At 41.1% G+C, this 23,835-nt stretch overlaps 1 protein-coding gene across 1 annotated transcript in view; it reads right to left on the reverse strand.

The window, feature by feature from the left end:
• The window catches only part of srebf1 (sterol regulatory element binding transcription factor 1), a 43,746-nt gene that overhangs the window by 16,177 nt on the left and 3,734 nt on the right, over positions 1 to 23,835 (reverse strand). Inside the window, exons 3-13 of the mRNA XM_055651905.1 lie at positions 20,385 to 20,554; positions 18,273 to 18,428; positions 16,121 to 16,339; positions 13,879 to 13,993; positions 12,824 to 13,008; positions 10,524 to 10,722; positions 9,422 to 9,603; positions 6,503 to 6,764; positions 4,621 to 4,787; positions 1,138 to 1,306; positions 212 to 354 (exon numbers count right to left, since the gene is read on the reverse strand). Of these exons, the coding sequence (XP_055507880.1) occupies positions 212 to 354; positions 1,138 to 1,306; positions 4,621 to 4,787; positions 6,503 to 6,764; positions 9,422 to 9,603; positions 10,524 to 10,722; positions 12,824 to 13,008; positions 13,879 to 13,993; positions 16,121 to 16,339; positions 18,273 to 18,428; positions 20,385 to 20,554 (1,967 nt within the window). The remainder of the gene's footprint in view (positions 1 to 211; positions 355 to 1,137; positions 1,307 to 4,620; positions 4,788 to 6,502; positions 6,765 to 9,421; positions 9,604 to 10,523; positions 10,723 to 12,823; positions 13,009 to 13,878; positions 13,994 to 16,120; positions 16,340 to 18,272; positions 18,429 to 20,384; positions 20,555 to 23,835) is intronic.

The following is a 23,835-nucleotide window of genomic DNA, read 5'->3' on the forward strand; positions in this document are numbered from 1 at the left end:
CAAAGCAAAAGAGGAGTTAGATGCAATGAACTAAGGGGACAAAGGGATGCAAAGGCAGGTACGGGAGATTGATGATCAGCCATGATCATATTGAATGGCGTAAGTTCGAAGGGCCGAACTGGAACATAATTTGGGGATACGCAGGTATACAATAACATTTAAATAATTTATTATCCAACTATTTGGCACTCCTGAAGTTTAGGCATCTGACTGAGGGGCCCTGGTACCATGCTTCCTCTGCTAAACCAGGACCCCATAATCTGCACTTTTTTTCCCCAGCCATCAGTGCCCCGATACTGGTACTTCCTTTAAACTCACCGAGGCCCCTGTGAGTTTCCCTGCACTCTCTAGTTCCTGCAGTAAGGTGAATTAGAGGTAATTGCCTAGGGTCCCAGTCATTTTCAAGGGAATGCAGCAACTGGGTCCCAGGTGAGTGAAAGAAAGCGCAGAGGCAAGGACCCTGCTTTAGCAGATGTAGTGTGATAACCTGGAATATCTGAAGTTCAAAACATGCCAGATTATGGGAATTTTACCATATTTAACTTGGCAGAAAGAACCGTAAATGGAGAATAGTTTTTAAATGTAGGGGAATAAATGTTCAGATGATTTTGGCATTGTCGCACACAACAGTGTTGGCACAGCAGATTAACTTATTATATGAAGTGGGTGTCCCATGATGAGGGACTGAGTAGGATGAGCACAAAGAGTTATGAATGCAGAGTTGCTGAGAACAATACATCTTTGACTGAAAGAGAATTAAGGAAGTCAGGAAACTGGCAGCAAAGGGACAAAGTAGATGATCATTTAGATTTTATTGAATTGTGAAGCTGGCCAAGGGAGCCAGAAAGCTCACAACTGTTCCAACATTTTTCATTTCCAGAGCTGCTGTGGGTGTGATTAGCTACTCTAGTCTGGAGACATACATAACATAAATGCATCTACCTGGCCTCATTCCAAGAGCGAGCTGCTGTTACTGGTCAACTGAAACTCAACATTAATAAGCATTTTCAGAAATGGATGACGTGGAGGCAAATGCAGAGCATAAAAAGCACCTGATGCTATTATGCACCCTCCTATCAATATGTGGCTGGGGGCATTACATCAACTTTTCTTTGTATTAATAAATGATTCAGTTACCTGGGTTTCCAGTAACACTATAAATGCTGTCTTTTGGGGTGCTTTTAACAGTCCAGTCCTCATCAACAAAGAACCTGTGGCCCTGAGGATGGCACAGCCATTTCATAGCTGGTGGTATGGTTCCCCTCTGTGACAGACAGATCTGCCTGGCACTGCTCAGAAAGATTCGCTGCAAGACAAAGATATAGAGATCTTAAACAAAGATACGAATCAAAACGCCAGATTGATTATCAAACCGCACAGTATAAAACGGTGACATAACTCATTTTAGCCAAGCAGTGGCATGAGGAAATGGTTCCTGCCCCTGATCACCATCCAGCAACCATCTCAAATAAGACAGGTTTTGGCTGCGACATGGTTCTTTTCACCAAACCCGGAATGCCAGCCATCACTTTCATCCCCAAGCTTCCCAACTATTAAAGAGGTAATGCAATCATAAATAGAGAGTTTCCTCGATGTGTTAAGACAATATGAACTTGCAAATAAAACAGCAACGTTGCATGTTTCCCACCATTGCTCATTTAAAATGTGCTTATGAGAGAAATCACTGCTCACTGGTTTCAGGGTACATAAAATAATAAATGTTTGGTAAAATCATTAAATAGACTTGGACGTCTCATGGACGTATCAAAAAGTAGGAAAGCAGAATCACGAACATGCAAGTAAAACAGAGTCTTCAACTGATCCATGCAGGCAGTGGAATGCAGCCTACCTACCTCTACTGGGCAGGAGCAGCACAAGGCACTGATCGTCATGAAGTGATGGAGGAACAACACAAACAGCATGCATAAGTATGCCCTCAAGAATGTTTGGGACAAAGGCCCATCATTTATTTATTTGCCTCTGTACTCCACAAATTGAGATTTGTAATAGAAAAAAAAAACACATGGTTAAAGTGCACATTGTCAGATATTATTAAAGGCCATTTTTATACATTTTGGTTTTACCAAGTAGAAATGACAGCTGTGTTTATACATAGTCCCCCCATTTCAGGACACCATAATGTTTGGGACACATGGCTTCACAGGTGTTTGTAATTGCTCAGGTGTAATTTCTACATGGTGAAACCAAAATGTATAAAAATGGCCTTTATTAAAATCAGACAATGTGCACTTTAACCACTTGTTAATACCACCGGGTGGCGCGTTGATGGCAGCCACACCTACTGCCATCCTGTTTCATCTTTTTTTTTGTTATTTTTAGTGTGTTTAAAAAAGTTTGTGTTAGTGGTTTGTTTTATGTGGTGGGTGTCGGGGGGAACTTTTTTTTTCAATCTCTTACCTTGCCGGAGACGCGATTGTTTTCTGGGTCGTATCTCCGGTCGCTCTGCGGCCTAACATCATGGAGCTGGAGGCCATGCTCGGACTGACTTTGAACCCCACCGCACGGCGTGGACTTGCCATCGGAGCCGATTCTATGCCTGGGATCGACACTCCAAAACCGCATGACGTTCGACAACCCCCGAACTGAGGTAAATCGCCCGGTGCGGGAGAGCTGAGATTCCCCCCTGATGCAGGAGCCTGATCACCTCAACGAGGTGGCCCATCGCCGGCTACGGGAGTAAGATCGTCCCGTCAATACAAGGTTAGAGGCCCTCAACCTCTGGAGGACAAAGAAGGGAAGAGATTGAACTTTTTTTCACCTTCCATCACAGTGAGGAATATGGAGGAGTCACTGTGGTGGATGTTTATGTTAAAATGTATTTGGTGTGTTCTGTTGCTTTTTATTAGTATGACTGTTTGGCAAATCAAATTTCTCGTATGTTGCAAACCATACTTAGCTAATAAAGTATGACATGACTATGTGATTTTTTTTCTATAACAAACCTCAAATTGTGGTGTATAGAGACAAATAAATAAATGATGGGTCTTTGTCCGAAACATTATGGAGGGCACTGTAATCTGCTATTGTTTTTGTTTCCCTGATTTCTCGCCTAAACTTGTGCGATCTCCTGGTTGCTAAACACTTTAACTCCCCCTCCCACACTGACGTTTCCGTCCTGGGCCTCCCCCTCTGTCAGAATGTGGCTCAATGCAAATTGGAGGAACAGCACCTCATATTTCACTTGGGCAGCTTACAACCCAGCGGTAAGAATATTGATTTCTCTAACTTCAAGTAACCCTTGCTTTCCTTCTCTCTCCGTCTCCCACCCTAGTTCTCTGATCAGTTTCACTATCCTCCTGATTCACAACCGTCTGTGATTGTATGCCTTCTTGTCATCTACCCCTCAGCTAATGAATCATTCTACATGTCAATATCGTCTGCTTTGATATGTCGTTTTCACTCCTTACCCCTCCATATCTCTAGTCTCCCTCTCCCAACACAGTCTGAAGAAAGGCCTTCACCCGAAACATCACCCATTCCGTCGTTCCAGGGATGATGCCTGTCCCCCCCCCCCCCCCCCCCCGAGTTACTCCAGCATTTTGGTCTATCTTCAGTGTGCACCAGCACCTGCAGTTCCTTCCTACACTGTATATTCACTGACTTTTGTATCTAATTTGAGTCTCCTCTCTTTTAATATTCATTCAGTCTGAATCCACTCTCCCCTCATCCAGTATTCCATCAATTCCAGTCGCCAAATCCCTTGAAGATAGTACCTCCGGAACCCTGCTCTCCACCACTATCATGCTCCTATCTCCCGTTACTGGGATATACATTACATTACTAACCAACACCCTGCTTAGCTTTAACGTTTTGCAAAGCAAAAAAACTGAAGGTGCCAGAAATCTAAAATAAAAACTGAGATTGCAGAAAATACTCATCCATTCATGCACTGTCTGTTCAGAGAGAAAGAGAATTAATGTTTGAGGTCAATAATTTTATATTAGAACTAGGAATCAAGTGTGTTTTTAATTTGAATGTGTGGAAGAAACGAAGGGAATGCCAACACTATTGGGGAAGACCAAAGATGGTTTCATGAAAATTCAGCATTTTTTCCTCATTTATTGTAAATTTCCAACTACAGGGCTCTGAATCCCACAATTCCAAAACATTGTTTTCTTCCTTTGTCTCATTTGCCTTCGCTCATCTTCCACTTGCACCTCCTCCAGAATGAACATTTGCAATTAGTAAGACTTTACCCTCCTCTTACGGCTAGCTGAACCGCCACTTCATCAGTTTCCCTTGGCCTTCACCCCTCAGACAATCCCTTTGCAATGTCCACTCTTTCCTTTTTCTCTGAGACTTACCAACTTGTTCAATTCTGATAGGTGGCTAAGCAGCTGTGGAAACCTCCTGTTCACATACATGTCCTAGTAAATGTTACCAGATTGGAAGTGTGAAGCTTTGATGCCAGACATAATATTTTAACCCGTGCCTCCCGTGTCCATACACAGGCACAGATGGCACATTCTGTAGCAAACATCAACAGAAAGCAGGAAATGAGACAGATTCCTCATTTGTTTCGGGGAGGATGTGCCATAGCACAGACTTGCCAATTCAGTATCTTTCAACAAATAAGAGAAGACATGAATATCTACTCACGGTCATGAAATGGAGCCTTCTGTGCAGGCTGATTTTAATACGAATTGCTGCTGCCACGTACATCTCTGCCATAGTGGCAACAGAGATAGCATCTCCAGCACATTCAGCAAGGTTTACTGCACTCAATGCCATGTTAATTGCGGTTAAGTAGCTGCCAACCAATTTGCCTAAGAGTTACAAGAAACAAGACGGTGGTTAATACCAAATCCATACTTATAAATAAATAAGGTAATGCAAGGATAAATTGGTAAAATACCGCCAAAACAAAAATCATAGTATCATTTATACTGCTAGCAATACCCAGCACCCCCATCCACTCAATGGGTCTGCATTATTCTTAATGGAATCCCACAACTTGAGAAAGCTAAATATGATGTACAACTGCATTTTTGCTAGCATATTTATTTCAAAATAAAAAAGGACAATTGCTTTCATCAAAATGTTCATAAGCTCCTTACTTTGTTCTATTATTTCCTTTTCTAGACATTTATCTTTACAAACTGGAATACACTGCAGTGCAGTACCCTTTGTGCAAAAGAATACAAGAAAAATCGTGGCAGAAACAGGCCATCAGACCACTCAAGCCTGCTCTACCATTTACTATGAACATGACCGATCTACAATGGCCTCAAATTCACTTCTGTGCCAATTCCGCATAACCCATAATTTTCAGTCTTTCAAATATCAATCTATCTCTACCTTAAATATGTAGAAGAACATAGAGACATGTTAGAACTTCTCCACAATTTCCAGTTACTCCACCAAAGCTCCACTGTACAGGTAATTTACTAAATGGAAATGCCAGTTCTAGAGCAGAATTGTTACCAGTCACATGTCTAAGTGGCAATGATGCAGTCAGACCTCCCAACAGTCAACCAAGCAAGAGACTGGGACAAATAGTAAATGTGTAGTAAAAGCTATCAAGTTGAAACTTGTTTCCTGACCATCTCTACAATCGTTTGAAATTCTGAACACAACACGATGGGAGGCCACCAGGCACCAAGGGAGTTAAAACTATATGTGCCATTAAATCCCACATCTCATGAGAGCTTTGAAGACTACATAGTGCCACGGAACAGCAGGGAATTTACACTGGTTTTCTTACCAACCCTCCAGTCATTATCTCATTTGTTTCTTTTATTGTGTATCTGATTGTTGTGTATCCTACATTACAAAAGCAAACATGTTTCAAAAATAATCAATTGACTATGGAGCACAATGTATGATATAAATGTAATTTCCTTCTTTCACCAACAAACTCAAAAATTGGCTTTATCTATCATTAACCTGCATTTTCAAGCAGGAGCCACAGGTATAGGAATCCAACTTTACTGAAGCCCACTATGGTACAATGGAACATAGAACAATACGGCACAGGTACAAATCCTTTGGCCCACAATGTCTGTGACGAGCATGATGCTAAGTTAAAATAACCTCCTCTCCCTGCATGCAATTAATTTCTCTCCATCCTCATGCATATCCACGTGCACATCTAAAAACCTCTTAGTAGCCACCATCGTATCTGCTTCCACCACCAATCCGTCAAAAAGGTGGCATTCTAACTGGGTCCAGTAAACCTACGGTTGGCTAGGGGATGACTGAGTTTGGATCATTTGACACTGGAGTGCAATATCAGTTCTATTGATTGCTGAACCAGTTCTGTCCCAATATTTATGGCTTCCTCCGAATGGATTTACAATACAGTGAAGTTAACTGATTATGAATTCAATTTATTTCTTGTTGCCGGGAACCACTAAAATGGTTGACTGTCAAGATTTATTTCATAAATCGTGAACTAATCTGATACAAAACTGCATTTGCTGTGGTCACTGTACACTCAATATCATTCCAACATTCCTTCAGTTTTGTGTGGATTACATACCAGTCATATGAAGCTGCTGCAGCTTGTGATAGACCAGCGCAGCCTCTTCAGTGCATTTCTTCATGTCGTCCTTCAGCTCTTGGTCCCGTCTGAAACCACCAGCCTGTGCAGCAAACCAGCGGCCGATCCACAGTCGCTGCAGAATATGTCGGATGACGTTCCACATTAGGCTGCAGGCAAAATCTAAATTGGAAGTTGGCAGGGGGCGCCCCAACGCTTTCAAACAAATCCAGAGGTTCTGGGAAGCCTGTGCAAAATCTCCCTAATAAAAACACGGACTGTTACTTTTCCAGAGATTTCAAACTACTACCACACTTTTTTTTTTTATAATAGCCCTTTTCTTTTTCTTTGCAACGGAAACCACCGCATTCTACTGGCATGTAGCTGATGATTTCTCCAAAACACTTTGGGACTGTCAGGATATATAAAGATGCCATATAATTGTTTTCTATTTCTTTGTTTGGGAATCATAGGTTTCTGGTCCTGCCTGATGTGAAACAATCAGTTAAATTAGACACCAAAAATTTCTGAAGTTATGCATGGCAGCAATTCTTCACTAAAGAAGAAACCTAAAACACCATATGGCAAAAAATATATATATAATTAACATGTTTGGAGCAATATCAGGGAGTAAAGATGATGTATAAAAATGTTTTGCTTGGCAATTAATTAATGAATGGTTCATATAATATTGGTCTAGAACATCTAGAAATGGCAGAACATTTTTATGGACCACTTAAATCAAATTTGATTGTATTTATTCTGTGCAAGTGTAGCATGTCTTTAATTAATGTATACCCACACAACACAAACACACACAAACATATACACACACACAACAATGGAGACCACTCGGCAACACAGTGAAGCAACTGGCGTACAACCCCAACCAATGCCATATGTACAATTTACTCATGTAAATCATGCAGCTTGTACAGGCATCTCTTGCATGAGCAACTCTTAACAGGAGTATTAAAGCCTACTTGTTATTTGATAGGACCATCTCTTAGTGGATCACTGCCAATGAGTCCAGTAATTTCAAGGGGTGGTCATTTGCCTATGTTCCTTTTCTCAATCCTTGATGGATCCCATTGTCCATAGGTGACTTTCACAGCTCCATCTCTGGCCATGACACCCACCGTGATCTTTCCCAAACTCCAGTTAAATCTGCTGCTCATCTTCCCCAATGCTCCTCCTAACCTCTTCTTCCACGCACCCTTCCATAAATATTCTCACTGACTAGCCAGCCTTCCTCCAGTAATCTTCCCAACACCCCAACCATCCTCATAACCCTATTCACTTTCACCTGACACTTTGTTTTTGAACAAATATGTGTGCAATGACAAAACTGCAGTTTAATGCAGGATGTTCAAACCATTACTTTGGAACTGGAACAAAACACTGCACATAATGGAAATCAAAACATAAAACACTGTAAATACCCTGCATGTCAGAATGCATCAGTGGAAACAGAATTGGAGCTCATGTTTCAAAGCAATGTCCATCAAAAGAGAGAAAACAGCTTGCTTACAATTGTAGAAACCAGATTTCGATAAAACGCCTGGAATGTCTTGGATTTATTATTATTGTCACTTTTACCAAAGTACACTGAAAAGCTTTGTTTTACATACTCTCCAATCAAATCAGATAAACTGTACATCATTACAATCAAGTTAAGTGCAAGTATAATAGGTAGAGCAAAGGGGAAGTTACAGAGTGCAGAATATAGTTTACAGCTTTGTCTGTGATAGGGTGTGGACCATTGTTCAGGTAATGATCATTTGCAGAACTGTCTAGTTAATAGATGAAGGGATGTCAGAGAGAGCGAGGGAGAAATAAAACTAAAGATGCTGTCTCATCTGCTGGATGTTTCCAGCGCTCTGTATCAAATTTACAGCAACTGCTGTGCATCTCAATTTTCCAAGATGTTCTTTTGCCCCCCCCCCCCCCCCCCTAAATGCCTTCATTTAATGATTAGCTGAAGACAAAATAATTTGTATGACTCAGACACCATGGCCACACTGGATCACAAAGACTTGCTTTGTTCTCTTCACCCCTTGCCTTCCTGCAACTAAAAATGGGCTTGTTTTCTCAATTTTCTAGTTGTGATGCAGGATACTAACTGGAAATGTTGACGCGATTTATCTCTCCACAGGGCTGTGCTGTGGCAGTACAAGTGGTGTAGCAACCGTACAGCTCCAGTGACAGGTGTTCAATCTTGACATCAAGTCTTATCCATTGGAGTTTGCACATTCCTCCTATGCCCAGGTGAGGTTTCCTAGGTTCTCCAGGCTTCTCCCTCACCCCAAATTCATGGAGATTGGTAGGCCAATTAGGCTACTGAAAATTGCCTCTCGTAGGTAGGTGGAAGAAGGATCAGTTAGTAGCCACATCATAGAATCATACAGGATGGAAACAGGCCCATTAGCCCAACCAGTCCATTCCCAACAAGATGTCCACACGAGGAAATGTGGGTTAACAAGACCAATGGGATTGCCCTGCGAGTTAATATCATCGCGATGGGCTGAACACCCTCCATCAACGCCATATGATAGTATGAAAAATAACACGAGGTGCTACCCATTCTGCTAAGTGTTTCTAACATTTTCTGCTTGTTGGACTATTAGATACCTGGGCCTTTCATCAAACTGGCACAGCACTTCTGCTATCCATTACTGTGTACAATCACTCTAATGTATGGGAACATGCACCAAAGATTTTTTAATGTATATTATTGTTTAGGCTCACTTTCGACTGCATAAATTAAAGGTTTCAACTTGATTCTAGTAAATAGGAAGGTGCAAATTTTAAGCAATTGCTGCAAAAACAAAAGAATGGTGAGGGAATGCAAACTTTTATCCATGGTAAGTCAACCATATAAAGAATAGACCAGCATTTGCTTAGCCAAACCATCCTTACCCTTGCTAGGTCCAGATCCGCCTGCTTTCGGTGCCTCCAAAACAAGACAGACGACTCAGAGTGTAGCCTCGTGACCGGCTCGCCGTAGACAAAGATCTTAATGAACACGATCAGGACAATTATCCCATTAATTAACCATAGGATCAGTGTTGGCCACAGCCAGGAAAACCAGCTAGAAGAAACTATTGGGGGAAAACAAATTCACCAAAAATTATTTGTTAGGCAAATTAGTTATTGTCCCAAACAGTAACAATGTATCATAGAATAAAACAAGCAGACACTTAATCCATCAGAATGTCCACCTCAACACACACACATATGGATTAGTCCATCATGGGAAACTTGTGCAGTTATCCATACAAGCTTCCAGAACATAAAAAAGAGAGATCAGTCATCCATCTTCACAATTTACCATAGCAATACAGTTCAGGTCAGTTAAAAAAAAGTGGCCCTCAAATATTAAAAATTACAGGCTTTAACTCAAGCGTGATTTAATGCAATTTAAAAAATTGCGTAGGTTACTTTTCCGCTTTCTACAGGAAAGTAGCACATATTTCAATTAACCATGACAAACGTGCAAGGGAAAAGCAACCTATTGGGAGAATACAAAAAGGTTTGAAAAGAATTGTCATAGAGCTGGACAGTACAAAAGTAAAACCAGCTAAAAATAAGAGTCCTTAACACTGTTGTGTGTTTTTTTAAATTGATACATTGATGAAGGGCTTTAATACATTATTATGCTCAGTGGCATAAAATATATTGATGCAGGTTTAAATTATGTTCCAAAGTCCCTCCCAACATCTATTCCATTCAGTAGTTTGTCATGAAAGGTAATTGCAGAAACTTTGGAGGGCAAAGTCATTCCTGGATTGCAAGTTATAGGGGGCAGTGGTCGGGAACAGCATAAGCGTCCATCTTCGCAGTTCTAGGTTTCCAGCCAAATCCATCATGTCAGAAATATGCAGCATGCAAAAAGGTCATTCATCAGGCTAAAAGATCATGCCTGTGTTTGTGTTTCATATTCCTTTTCATCTAACACCTTTCACATGCAGATATATATTGCAGAGTAAAACATTTTGTTTATTTGCTTTTGATCACTTACCTTCCACAGATAATCCCAGCATGCTTCTGCCTGCTCCATGATATTCTTCATTCTCCATTGACCTGATGTCTGACCCACCCATCAATGACGCCAGTGGGTTAAAAGAAAGGCAAAGGAATACAAAGGTACAGAGTACTACCCTGGATCGATCCAACATACCAACACTGGTAGGCAGCGTTTGCTCTTGTTTAACAGACATCTACAAGTTAACAGAATTCACCATCAGTCATAATACATCACAGATTAATCACTGCATTGATGCAACTCTCGGGATTATTAATACAACAAATATTTTTTTTAAACTTAGTTTATTGTTCTGGTTTTACATATGCTTTATAATCCACGACCTTTATAGCAACATTTACAATTGTCAAGGTCAGTTTATTGTCACATGTACCAATTAAGGTACAGTGAGATTTGAGTTACCAGTTGTTAGTATAAAATGGTTTCTAATCTCTCAAATGTTAGTAAGTAACCTCACCTTTCACTAGATTTGTGGATAAACTTACTCAAAGAATTTGTATGTTATGGCTTTCTTCAAATAGTCCCCATCTGAACTAATTACAATATTCATACAATACAATGCACCTATATATACACACAATGCACCTTGAACATATCCCAAACAGTTCCCCTCCACCAACCATTTGGCCAACCTTGTTCAATGTGAGGACAACTTCTCCATCAACGCTGATCACTTTCTCCAGATCAATGAAGTTATGGGAATGTATGTGGGCTCAAGCCTCTTCTGAATTTTTGTATTAATTTCAACCTTTTACTCACCCTCTCTTGGTCTATCTTGACTGTTCAATTCCCCCTCTGGACCTCTGTCACATACTCAGGGAGAGGCTGGTCAGAGCCATCCATGATAAGCCCAAAGCCCCCAGAGCTACCTCAACCGTACTCCTAACTCTGCCACCTATATGGACTCCACTCCATTCTTCCAGTACTTTCTTGGAGAAGGAGAATGGTAGCATTTGCTGACGGTGAAACATTCCACATAGGTGGCTCTGAGACTTCTTCATCCACCCTCAGCTGTGGCTTCACTCTACCATGGTTGACCGAACCTCCGATTACAATTTATTTACTACTTCTAAGCTCTCATCCAGTTTCCTCCTGGACAGAGCAGGGATGGGAAGATGGAATACAGCATAGCAAAGTGTGGAGTCATGCATGTTAATCATAGGAATAGGCATAGACTATTTTCTACATGGGTAGAGAATTCAGAAACTGAAGGTGCAAAGAGACTTGGGAGGGCTGGTACAAGATTACCAAAAAGCTAATTTACGTCGAATCGGTAATAAAGGAAAGAAAATGCAATGCTGGCATTTGTTTCGAGAGGACTAAATAAAGACAGGGTTTAATGCTGAGGCTTTATAGGGCACTTGTCGGACTGTATTAGGAAGATTGAGCGGTTTTGGGATCCATATCTGAGGATGGATGTGCTGGTATTGGAGAGTGGTCCAGAAGAGGTTTACGAGAATAATCCCAGGAATGATTGAGTTAACATATGATGAACATTTGACAACACCGGGTCTGTAGTTGCTGGAGTTTAGAAGGAAGAGGGGAGACCTCATTGAAACTTACCGAATAGTGAAAGGCCTTGATAGAGTAGATGTGGGGAGGATATTTCCACTACAGGATCAAATCAAGCTTAAATTGTCTCGGAAAGTGAAGTGGAACAGAATTTAAACTCTTAATATGTTTTCACTTTCCATAATGGTGGGATCACAAATGGATTTTCATTTAATTTTTAGGGGTGGGAGATTGCAACCTTCACGTGATCCACCCTGTTTCGACTAATGCAATCAACCCGACGTGCACAAACAAGATTAATAGAACAAGTTGACCTACAACTTTAGGCTGTGCATGCCATACACAAGATGATTGAAATTTTAGATAATAATAAGATAATAACTATTCTTTAGGACAAGAGAGTAAAGCTTTGTTTATTTTTGGCAAAAACACTTAAAACGTTATGTAAAGAAATTAGAATTGAAAAAAAATCACCAAGGCACAGTTTTAAGCTAGCTGATCTTAGCTTGGATACTTGCAGAATTAGAATTGCCCCCTGGCTTTCTTCCCAAGGCAATGAAAAATATCTAGATGAACATATGACCAGTATCGTAATGGGCTATGTATTAAAAGCAAATGGCTACTGTGAAACTCAAACCCAGCAAGCTATGGGGTAAAGTGTGTCAAAAGAAACAGAGGGGTAGGAAGATGGATATTAGTCTCGAGTCATCTGTGAACTCAGAACATAAAAATAATATAACTAGCCCGACAGCAATCTTAAGTACCTTGGTATCATCAAAAAACGGGCTGTCTGTCTCAGAATCACTGCTGCTCACAGAGAACGGGCTGTTCTGAGGTGGTGAACCGGCATCAGATGGTGGTGGGCTGAGTAGATCAGGTTCCTGCTTGAACCCATTTGTCATTGTGTCCAGACTTATTCCAGAGGAAGCCACAATGTCTTTCAAAGACTCTGAAATTGGACACAATGCATTCAGTGAATGCAACCCATTCTAATAACAAATTCAAATTTACACTTACACAGATGGATATTTGTGATTTAGAATAAAGAAAAATAGGATATTACATTGAAATGTCACTAAGGTCACTAACCCAGAAATTCTAAATTCTGCAGCTTCATGAATTCTTCATTTTAAATGTCTCTAAGTTTACATAGCACCTGTTATTATATATATATATATGGACACAGGAAATTATATCAGAACGTAAAAGTGAGGACACATCCACGTATAGATTGGTCAGTTTCTAATCCAATTAAAATACTCATCTTCATGACCAGACTGCCAAGCGACATTGACTATAGTTAAATACTTGGCAATCTATTCTCACTGCAGTTAATATGCGTCCTTAAGAAAATCAAGCATTTTAATATTTTACAAAATAACCACTATTTTGTATTTTACACTCTAGTCATTAAAAAAAAAAAACGGGCAGGCCAAGCATTCCAAGTAATTTATCAACAGAAAATGTGAGAGAACAGTAGAGATTGTTTCACTAATCTTTGGAGATGGGGTTGGGGAGAGACTACCTAGGCCTGTTAAGTCAGTATGGCAGCGCCACACATACATAGAGTGTAAAGTTCTTCACTGGCATGCTTAGGGCCTAGATATTAAACTACTACAAACATAAACAAGTAGATTTTATTTATGTCCTAATAGGGATTTACTAAACTTTATTTTTGTTTGTGTATTATGTTATCTATTGAGTACTGTGACAATAAAACACTCTGGACTCCCTCTTGACTCTTGTAAAACTGACTGCCCAAGATTCTAGTTTCACCCTTTCTGATCAGTGAGATGCGAGTGCAACACAGAGTACTTACGGTTTTTTTGGGTAGCCAATCTTAACACCATGTTCTCTTGTTTCAACTTCTGATTGGCTTGTTTCAAGAAGCGGATATGATCAACAGCTTTCCTGAGTATTGCTGACTTGTTCAACTGCCACAGTAAAGAAAATAAAAAAGTTTCAAAAGGTCACACGTTCATGTTTTCAAAATGGGGGTACACTGATGCTTCCACACTCTAGTGACCTGGATACCATTCTGATCTCCAGTGCAGTTTGCGCGGAGTTTGTATCTTCTCCATGATTGCTTGAGTTTCTCCCAGGTGCACTGGTGTCCAACCACATCCTAAATACATGCTCGTAGCTTTATTTTCCACTGCAATTTGCCCCTGCTAATTTGCAAATTGGTGGGTGGCAGGAGAATCAGGGAGTTGATAGACACATGAAAGAGAAAGGGTCAGTGGGAAATGAATGGTGTCATACATGTAAGGAGTTATGAAACCCAAGACATGTCATAAGGAAATCTGATCATTGTGCTGCACCCAATGAAGCTGTGCTACAGTGTCATAGGACAAATTACAGCATCTAATCCAATACTCAGGTGGAAAAGTTCCAATTCTGAGCAACCCATTGTAACAATTCACTTTGTTACAAGAACAAGCTTGGAGAGAGCAATGGCAAGACTATAATTGTGTGATTATCTACAAGGTGGTTACTAAGTGGCATCAAAGGTTTCACAGTGCCTGCCTGACAGGTCTCCTTCAGTCAGGGCTGAATGTATTCTGAGTGGGGAAGTGCAAGGAGAAAAAGTGAACTGAAGTTATGTCTATATATGACTTGTCTTTCCGCTCTAAACCAATAAGTTATTCCACGTTGATCTAGAATCTGATTTAGCCATACCAATGACAATGTTCTATAATCATACTAGGTGCTAAGAAAGGTGAGATACTGCCAAAATACAACAGACAATAGGTGCAGGAGTAGGCCATTCGGTCCTTCGAGCCAGCACCGCCATTCAATATGATCATGGCTGATCATTCCCAATCAGTACCCCGTTCCTGCCTTCTCCCCATATACCCTGACTCCGCTATCTTTAAAAGCCCTATCTAGCTCTCTCTTTAAAGTATCCAGAGAACTGGCCTCCACCACCCTAAGGCAGAGAATTTCACAGACTCACAACTCTCTGTGAGAAAAAGTGTTTCCTCGTCTCCGTTCTAAATGGCTTACCCCTTATTCTTTAACTGTGGCCCCTGGTTCTGGACTCCTCCAACATCGGGAACATGTTTCCTGCCTCTAGCTTGTCCAAACCCATTACAATCTTCAATGTTTCAATAAGATGCCCTCTCATCCTTCTAAACTCCAGTGTACAAGCCCAGCCGCTCCATTCTCTCAGCAAATGACAGTCCCGCCATCCCGGGAATTAACCGTGTAAACATACGCTGCACTCCCTCAATAGCAAGAAAGTCCTTCCTCAAATTAGGGGACCAAAACTGCACACAATACTCCAGGTGTGGTCTCACTAGGGCCCTGTACACCTGCAGAAGGACCTTTTTGCTCCTGTACTCGACTCCTCTTGTTATAAAGGCCAACATGACATTCGCTTTCTTCACTGCCTGCTGTACCTGCATGCTTACTTTCATAGACTGATGAACAAGGACCCCCAGATCTCGTTGTACTTTCCCTTTTCCCAACTTGATTCCAGAAGATTAGTCAAGCATGATTTCCCCTTCGTAAATCCATGCTGACTCGAACCGATCGTGTTACTGCTATCCAAATGTGCGGCTATTTCATCTTTTATAATTGATTCCAGCATCTTCCGCCTCACCGATGTTAGGCTAACTGGTCTATAATTCCCTGTTTTCCCACTCCCACCTTTCTTAAAAAAGTGGGATAACATTAGCTCCCCTCCAATCCACAGGAACTGATCCTGAGTCCATAGAACATTGGAAAATGATCACCAATGCATCCACTATTTCTAGAGCCACTTCCTTAAGTGCCCTGGGATGCAGACCATCAGGCCCTGGGGATTTATCAGCCTTCAGTCTCATCAGTCTACCCAACACCATTTCCTGCCTAATGTGGATTTCCTTCAGTTCCTCCATCACCCCAGATTCTCTGGCCACTACTATATCAGGAAGATTTTTTTTGAAAGAGTGCAGATACAGGGAATACAGGGAAGTTTTTTAATTTGAAAGAGAGTGCAGATGCATAGAATCATTTACTGACATATGAAAATCTGTTCACAGCATTTATTTTTTACAGATTATGGACGTCTCTTTTACCTTTCCTTCAGCGCCAACAACAAGATCTTTCAGCTCCATAATCTTGTCATTGATAGACGACCTGTAACGTTTCTCAATGGCATTGTGTGCTGTGCGTTTTTCCCCTTTCATTGATGCATTGCCAGGTCTGCCACTTGCAAGTATACGATTGATGGGAAGCTTGTCTGCATCTACCATCAGTGGGACTGTGGTTAAAATTGTGTTCCCACTGACAAGAGTCTGAAGAATACAAGTTTATAATCCAACTTAGTTCACATTTTTACAATAATAGAACAAGTTTAAAATAAGATAAATCAAATCATTCTTTTATCAGCCTATAGAATAAGTCATCCGCAGTTTAGTGTTGGGTTCCATTCATGACACTTGTTCATCACCCGGACAATTCGCAAGTTGAAAACGCGGCTAGGAATCAAATACCTACCAGGCAATCCCACAGCAGTTGTCAAAGCCACACCGCCGATCTTGTACATTCGCTTGTACGTAAGTGATAGATATAACAAACTTCTTTAATCATTATTCCATTATGGACTCTACTATTCACACCATTTCTTAATGTCCATTGATCAGTCTTTTCATATCAGGGTTTCTAAAATGCCTTCCTTTTCCTGAACTGTGCGATGTCATTTCTCTTATTCATAAAGCTCCTGACCACTTCTCATCCATTTCCTGCACCTCTGCTCTCATCTCTCCGCCACCAAAACAGAATAACAGGATAAAGTTCCCAGGTCCTCACCTTCTACTCCACAACCACCACATTGAACAGATGATAGTAATTACTGCCACTGTCAAAGATTTCACAACCAGATATCTTCCCCTATTAATCCAGGGACCCAATCTTTCTAAGTGAGGCAATGAATCATGTGCACTTCTTCCTTTCATTTAATGTTCACGATGTGCTCACCTTTGCACTGGAGAAACAAATACAGATTGGGTTACTGCTTTGTGAAGCACCCGTATTCAGCCCACAAAGGAAACAGTCTGCTGCCTGCAATTTTTAAGTCTTCATCCCACATCCGGTCTGACCCGTCAGACTGTGGCTTCCGACGCAGCTACAATGGGACCATCCAACCAACCGGGAGGCGCTACAGGTCTCTCCGTTGCCAGACCAGCAGGTCCAGGAACAGCTTCTTCCCTGCGGCTGTTACACTACTCAACACTGTACCTCGGTGATTGCCGATCACCACCCCCCCCGGACACTCCTCCCACCAGGAAAAAAATACTATGACTGTTTGCACATAAATAATTTATTTATTGCTCATATTTATGTCGCTCTTCTAGGGAGATGTTAACTGCATTTCGTTGTCTCTGTACTGTACACTGCACAATGACAATAAAGTTGAATCTGAATCTGAATCCCAATCTGACAGGCTTGAGGAATAGCACCTCATCTTCCAACTGTCACATTCCAGCCTTCTGGACTTATAACTGAATTCCACAATTTCAGGTCACTTGGTTTCTTTGTCTGTATCAGTATTTGTGACTGTTCATTCCTCTCCGAATTGGAGGACATGCCCCACCTGACCTGCGCTGCATCTTTTCCTGCCCCGCATTTCACAATTTCTGCGTTCTTTTGTCTATGTTCTCATTTTCTAACTGTTCCCATTCAATCATTGACCAGATATCCTTGTTTGCAGTTTATCCCCATGGCTACCCAGGTTTACCCTTTTTGAGACATTCCCCCTCCCCTTCTTGCAGTTTAACAACAATTTTTTCAGTTTGGACAAAGGGTTTATAATGTTAACTTGTTTCGCATCCCATGGGTGTGGCCTGACATACTCAATATATTATAATCCAGGATTTTAGAATCATTATTCCTGTGCTATTTTCTTGTACTTCCAAATCCCTAACATATTATTTGCCTGCTATCCAGTCAAATCACACTGTACATGACTACAATTAAGCTATACACAAGTACAACAGCTAGTGCAGTGATAAATATCAGAGTGCAAAATATAGCATTACAGCATGTGTTCCAGCTACAGAGGAAGTGCAGATATAATAAAGTGCAAATGACATAGGAAATCATCTGAAATAGAATGCATTACAGTATTCTCAATGTACTTCACTTTGACAAGATTTATCAAAAAATCATCAACCATCCTCTCCCTCAATCAATGTAACACAATGATCATAAAAGTCATGGTATATCTACCGGCATCTGAAGGGATGTAGTTTGAATGGGAGTAGTGGTTGTTGGTAAAGTTGTTATAGCAGAGGAGTTTACTGATGTCACAACAGTACATCCATCTGGCTTCAAAGCCGTCAGAAGCAAGGAGTCAGCTTTAATGAACTGAGGCTGGAAGAGTACCTACAGATAAATAAAGATGCATTTTCACATGATTCATTCAATAAGTGAGTTTGTTCGGTATTCCAAATAACGCAAGGAATCATGGGAATTGTCAAGGGTCATTCGTGATAAAGAAAAATAGAATAAAGCGCTGGCGGTATAAACTGTGTATAAATTGTTAACTATTCTACCAATGCATTAATCTATAATTCTGTCAACTTAATAGCGGACAGGCGTCGCTCTTTTATGAACATTAATTCGATCTTACTTCTATCTCACTTCACAAACCCACCCTCTGGAGTTCTGCAGAACCTCTCCCGGCAGCGTTGGAGGACATTCTCTCTCTCTCTCTCCCTCTCTCTCGTGTATTCAATATTTGCTATGGTAATCGTTACCATGTTAAATACCGTGTAGGAAGGAACTGCAGATGCTGGTTTACACCGAAGGTAGACACAACGTGCTGGAGTAACTCAGGAGGACAGGCAGCATCTTTGGAGAAAACGAATAGGTGATGTTTCGGGCCGAGACCCTTCTCCAGAGATGTTGCCTGACCCACTGACTTACTGCAGCATTTTGTGTGTATTTCCGTTGATGACTGGTGCTCGGCTTTCGCCGGCACCGAGGGGGTTAACTAACAGCCACTGGATAAGGCGAGAGGTGCAGCTGACGGTCCCCGGCCCATTGGGGAACGGGTTCCTCGAGAGTTGAGCTGGAGTTAGTGCTTCTTCTCCGCGCTGGCTACCTCTCTCTTGAGTGACGTATGACCTGGGCATGCGCAGTTGAAATACCGAACTCGCTTATACCTTCTTCCATTGCAACACCATCTCTGGGCTTTCATCAATGGCATCTCAACCAAACATATTTCAAGAGCAAAAAATAATTTAAAAATGTTCTTCAGTATCATGTTTGCAAATTTTCTTCTGACCTTGACAACCAGTGGCAGCGTAAATTAATCCAGTCCTTCAAACAAGATGCTCACCAGACAGCCATTATAAGCAAGAAATATAGACCACCACCTATCCAGGGCACTTTGGAAAATTGTACTACATTCTCGCATACATTATTTTACTACATATAATTAGACCTGACCGAGATCACCACTTCAGATCTTATTGTTCAATTTGGTCAAGTTCCCAATGGCAAACAAAAAGCTAATTAAACAATTCGTCAACTTGACATGACAGCAGACATAATATTAGACAAATCATTCACTGAACAGGTGTAGGTGTAACAAATAATCTCATTTAGTCCCCATTGTGAAAAAAACATTTCACTGGTTGTTAGAATTTGACTATTCACTTGATGAAAATATGAAATCTTACTCCTGGATTCAATATCAGTTAATTATTTAATTCACTAGCTAGTTTTGTACTCATGACTCAATTCACAAGTCAACTTTCATACGATATTCTGCTCATAAACTACTAGCAAATTCACAAAAGATAAACTATCAGCTATTCAGAGAAATCAGGCTCTATGCCAATGTGTCCTTAACCAACCCTGCCAACTCCCTGCATTTAAAAAGACCGTGCCTGAAATAACACAGAATATCCTCCATTCTAACAACTTGTGCCATAATAGGGATATCATCTGTACTCACGAAATGTTGGAGTAACTCAGCGGGCAGGCAGCATCTCGCCAAAGATGCTGCCTGTCCTGCAGAGATACTCCAGCATTTTGTCTACCTTCGATTTAAAGCAGCATCTGCAGTTCTTTCCTACTCATCTGTACTCACAATGTCAACCATTGCGTGGTTCAGAATAGAGGCAACAAAGGCAGAGGACGATGGGTACATGAAAGAAATGAATAACATCAACACTCAAATTAACGAGTGATAACTTTTGTACCTCTCAGTTTTCAGATATGACTGGATGTGCAAATATAATTTCCTACAAAATGTTTGTTTTCTGAATAATCCAATAATTCTTCTCATTCAATCTCTCAGGATGGCCTTTGGCGGGAAATGTATTTACTTACTGGTACTTGCTGGAGCTGTGCTGAAACAGTTGGTGTAGAACTGGCTGTTGCAGTTGTTAAAAGATGCTGGGTAGAAATATTCTGTACCTGGGCCTGGATGGTCATGGGCTGCATCTGCTGAGGAACTGCAAGACCCTGGAGCTGCTGTGTGGGCATCCCCTGTTGTAGTGCTGCATGAAGTAAAGCCAGAGCAAAACTGAATGTCAATACAAAGTACTTTACTGCAGGCGAGTCCCAGTTTTAGTTCAGTGGTAGCACTCTCATTGACGAGTCAGAATAATGTGTGCATAAGCTCCATTCCAGCATATCCTGTCACTGGAATACAAGGAAACACTACAATATTGACAGTTATAATATTGAAAGATATTAAGCACAGTTGTGTATGCTGCCTCAAATAGCATACTGTCTGGGGCAAAGACCCATCATTTATTTATTTGCCTCTATATTCCATAATCTGAGATTTGTAATAGAAAAAAAAATCATGTGATTAAAGTGCACATTATCAGATTTTAATAAAGGTCATTTTTATACATTTTGGTTTCACCATGTAGAAATTACAGCTGTGTTTCTCCCAACTGGTCCATGCCACCCAAGATGCCCCATCTATGCCAATCCAAATTGCTCACGTTTGGCACTTATCTTTCTAAACCTTTCCTATCCACGTAATGTTGTCATTGTGTCTGCCTTAAGTACTTCCTCTGGCAGCTCTCCTAAATACCCACCACTTAGTGTGTGATCCTTCAGTCTCTGTGCTCCAAGGAATGAAGTCCTAACCTGTCCAACTTCACAGATAATTCAGGTCCTCAAGTACGGGCAACATTCTAATATATCATCTCTGCACTCTTCCCAGCTTCATGACATCTTTCCTATAGCAGGTAACCAAAACTGAACATAATACTCCAAATGACACCAACGATATCTTGTGCAACTGCAAAATAATGACCCAACTTCAATACTCACTGGTCTTGCTGATAAAAACAAAATGCCAAAAGTCTTCTTCACCACCCAATCTACTTGTGACATCACTTTCAGGGAACTATGTACTTGTACTCCTAGATCTCTGTTCTACAACACTCTCTCATACTCTATCATTCAATGTGATGGTTCTGCCCGAGTTTTGACTTCCCAAAATGTAACACCTGAAACTTATCCAAATTAAACTCCAATTGCTTTCTTGTCCCAGTTGCCCAGTATATCAAGATCCCTTTTTAATCGCAATCTTCACTGTCTTAAGGACCTGTCCCACTTACGTGTCCTTGGCATGCAAATTACGTGACCTCGTGGTCGCGTTGAGCCGCGACGGTCCCGCGAAAGTCGGCGCGATTTCATGCGTACGCACAGCCGTCTGGAGCGCGTGACGTAATTTTCTACTCCCAGAGCGGGGCCAAGATGGACACAAGCTGGAGTAACTCAGCAGGACCGGCAGCATCTCTGGAGAGAAACAATGGGTAACGTTTCGTGTCGAGACTCTTCTTCAGTCTGAAAAGAAGGGTCTTGACCCGAAACGTCACGCATTGCTTCTCTCCAGAGATGCTGCCGGTCCCGCTGAGTTACTCCAGCATTTTGTGTCTATCTTAAATTTTCTTGGCCCCGCTCTGGGAGTAGAAGTGGAGGCAGATCCGGACGGCAACGGCTGTGAGCCCCAGGCAGAGTTCGGCGATCTTTTGCATCCTTCTGCTGCTGTTGAAGGTGAGACGTTGCCTCGCGCCAGGGTCTTGAGCCTGTCCCACTTTGGCCGTCAGTTCCGTGACAGGCCGTTGGCGCGCGAAGATTTAGTTCACTACAAAAATTACGCGCACAACTGCATACCCCTCCGCGCTTCTAAGTGGGACCAGCCCCGCGCGGCCATACGATGCCCGTGCACCTCAATGCGACCACAAGATCGCGTAATTTGCGCGCTAAGGACACGCAAGTGGGACAGGGCCTTAAGATACCACCTATTTTAGTGTCAAACTTACTAATCATGCCTTGCACATTCATATCCAAATCGTTGACAGGTGACAAAACACAATGGGGCCAGCACTGTGTCCCGAGGCACACCACTGGTCACAGGGGAGCCAATTAAAATATAACAATTTAGTATATTTTTAAATGCAAGACAGCTAGTCCATGCTAAATATTTTATTGTACTTTAGAGAGAATTAACCTAATTAATTTTGTACAGTATCCTGGTGACAGGTGTGAAACAGATTGATTTAAACATACTATATGCAGGTTGCTTTTTTTCCCCAACTCATCTGTCCTCAAACTCTTAATATACGGGGAAACGAAGAACTGCTTGGATTTACATTTCATTTTGAAGAGTCAGGTGCAAGTTGACACAATTATTTTCACAGCCTATCTTCAAATTTATATCTTGCTGCTGAAGTCCAAGACTTTCCCTCCTTTAATATGTTCCTCATTACCTATATCTTCAACAAAATTTTAATCATTGGTCCCGTTGACTTTGTACAAAACTTAACATCAATTTTAGTTTGTTATTGTTGAGGTAAAACACTGGAATATTTTGCCAAGTTAAAGGTAGTACATAAATAGAAATGTTTATTCCTTTCTTGCACTTCAAAAGTCACACAACCATTTTATACTAATGTTCAAAATAATCCTGGTCAAGTAAAAATATTACTCCAGCCAGCACTACTGAAATGAAAAAGCAACTGAGGAAATAGTTCCAGTGTGGGAAGATTCAACAAGAAATAATCTCCGTCTATGGATTTTGTTTCACAGCATTGCAACTGATAACCAAGATGACTCACTAATCTACAACTAATGCATGCTGAGTTTATTGAAACAGTGATCTTAAACTCACTGGGATGTTCCTCATTCGGAAATTTGTAATTTATATTTAGCCTTAATTTTCAAATCATTTTTAACTCTATTTCCATTGAGTTCAAAAAGTAGCTTCCGCTGATGGCTTCATATACATTGCACGTGTCATGGCGGCTGATATAAACTTCATGTTCCATGTCATGTTGCCAGGAAGCCAGTGTTGATTTTAAAACAACAAAAAAACATCCACCAAGAGCAGCACTTAATCAATGAGATGTGGTTATTATAAGGTCTCTGTAATGGAACTGATCACATCAGAATTATTCTAAATCAAAGCTTTCAAGGAAATGCAGGCAAATAGCCAAAAGCGCTCTAACCATGTACAGTCCACAAAATCCATTTGGTTACTGTGAAGTGGAATCCAGCTAAATAGGAATGCCCCAATTTCAGTCTCCAAGATTTTATTGATCTCAGGTACAGCAGGAATAGGATAATTGGGGTTGGATAAGGACTGCGGAACAATTTTAAGATTACATCAGAACCTGTACATCTCACTGCATCCTCTGTTAGAAAGGCAGAAATCCATAAACTGAAACAAGCCCCAGCTGAATTAAGCAACCTTGGATGGACAAAGATGAAGAATGCAAATCTGAGTTTATGATCCTGGTGTGCCACACTAAGCACT

This window comes from Leucoraja erinacea, chromosome 20, assembly GCF_028641065.1.
Source record: "Leucoraja erinacea ecotype New England chromosome 20, Leri_hhj_1, whole genome shotgun sequence".
NCBI lineage: Eukaryota > Metazoa > Chordata > Chondrichthyes > Rajiformes > Rajidae > Leucoraja > Leucoraja erinaceus.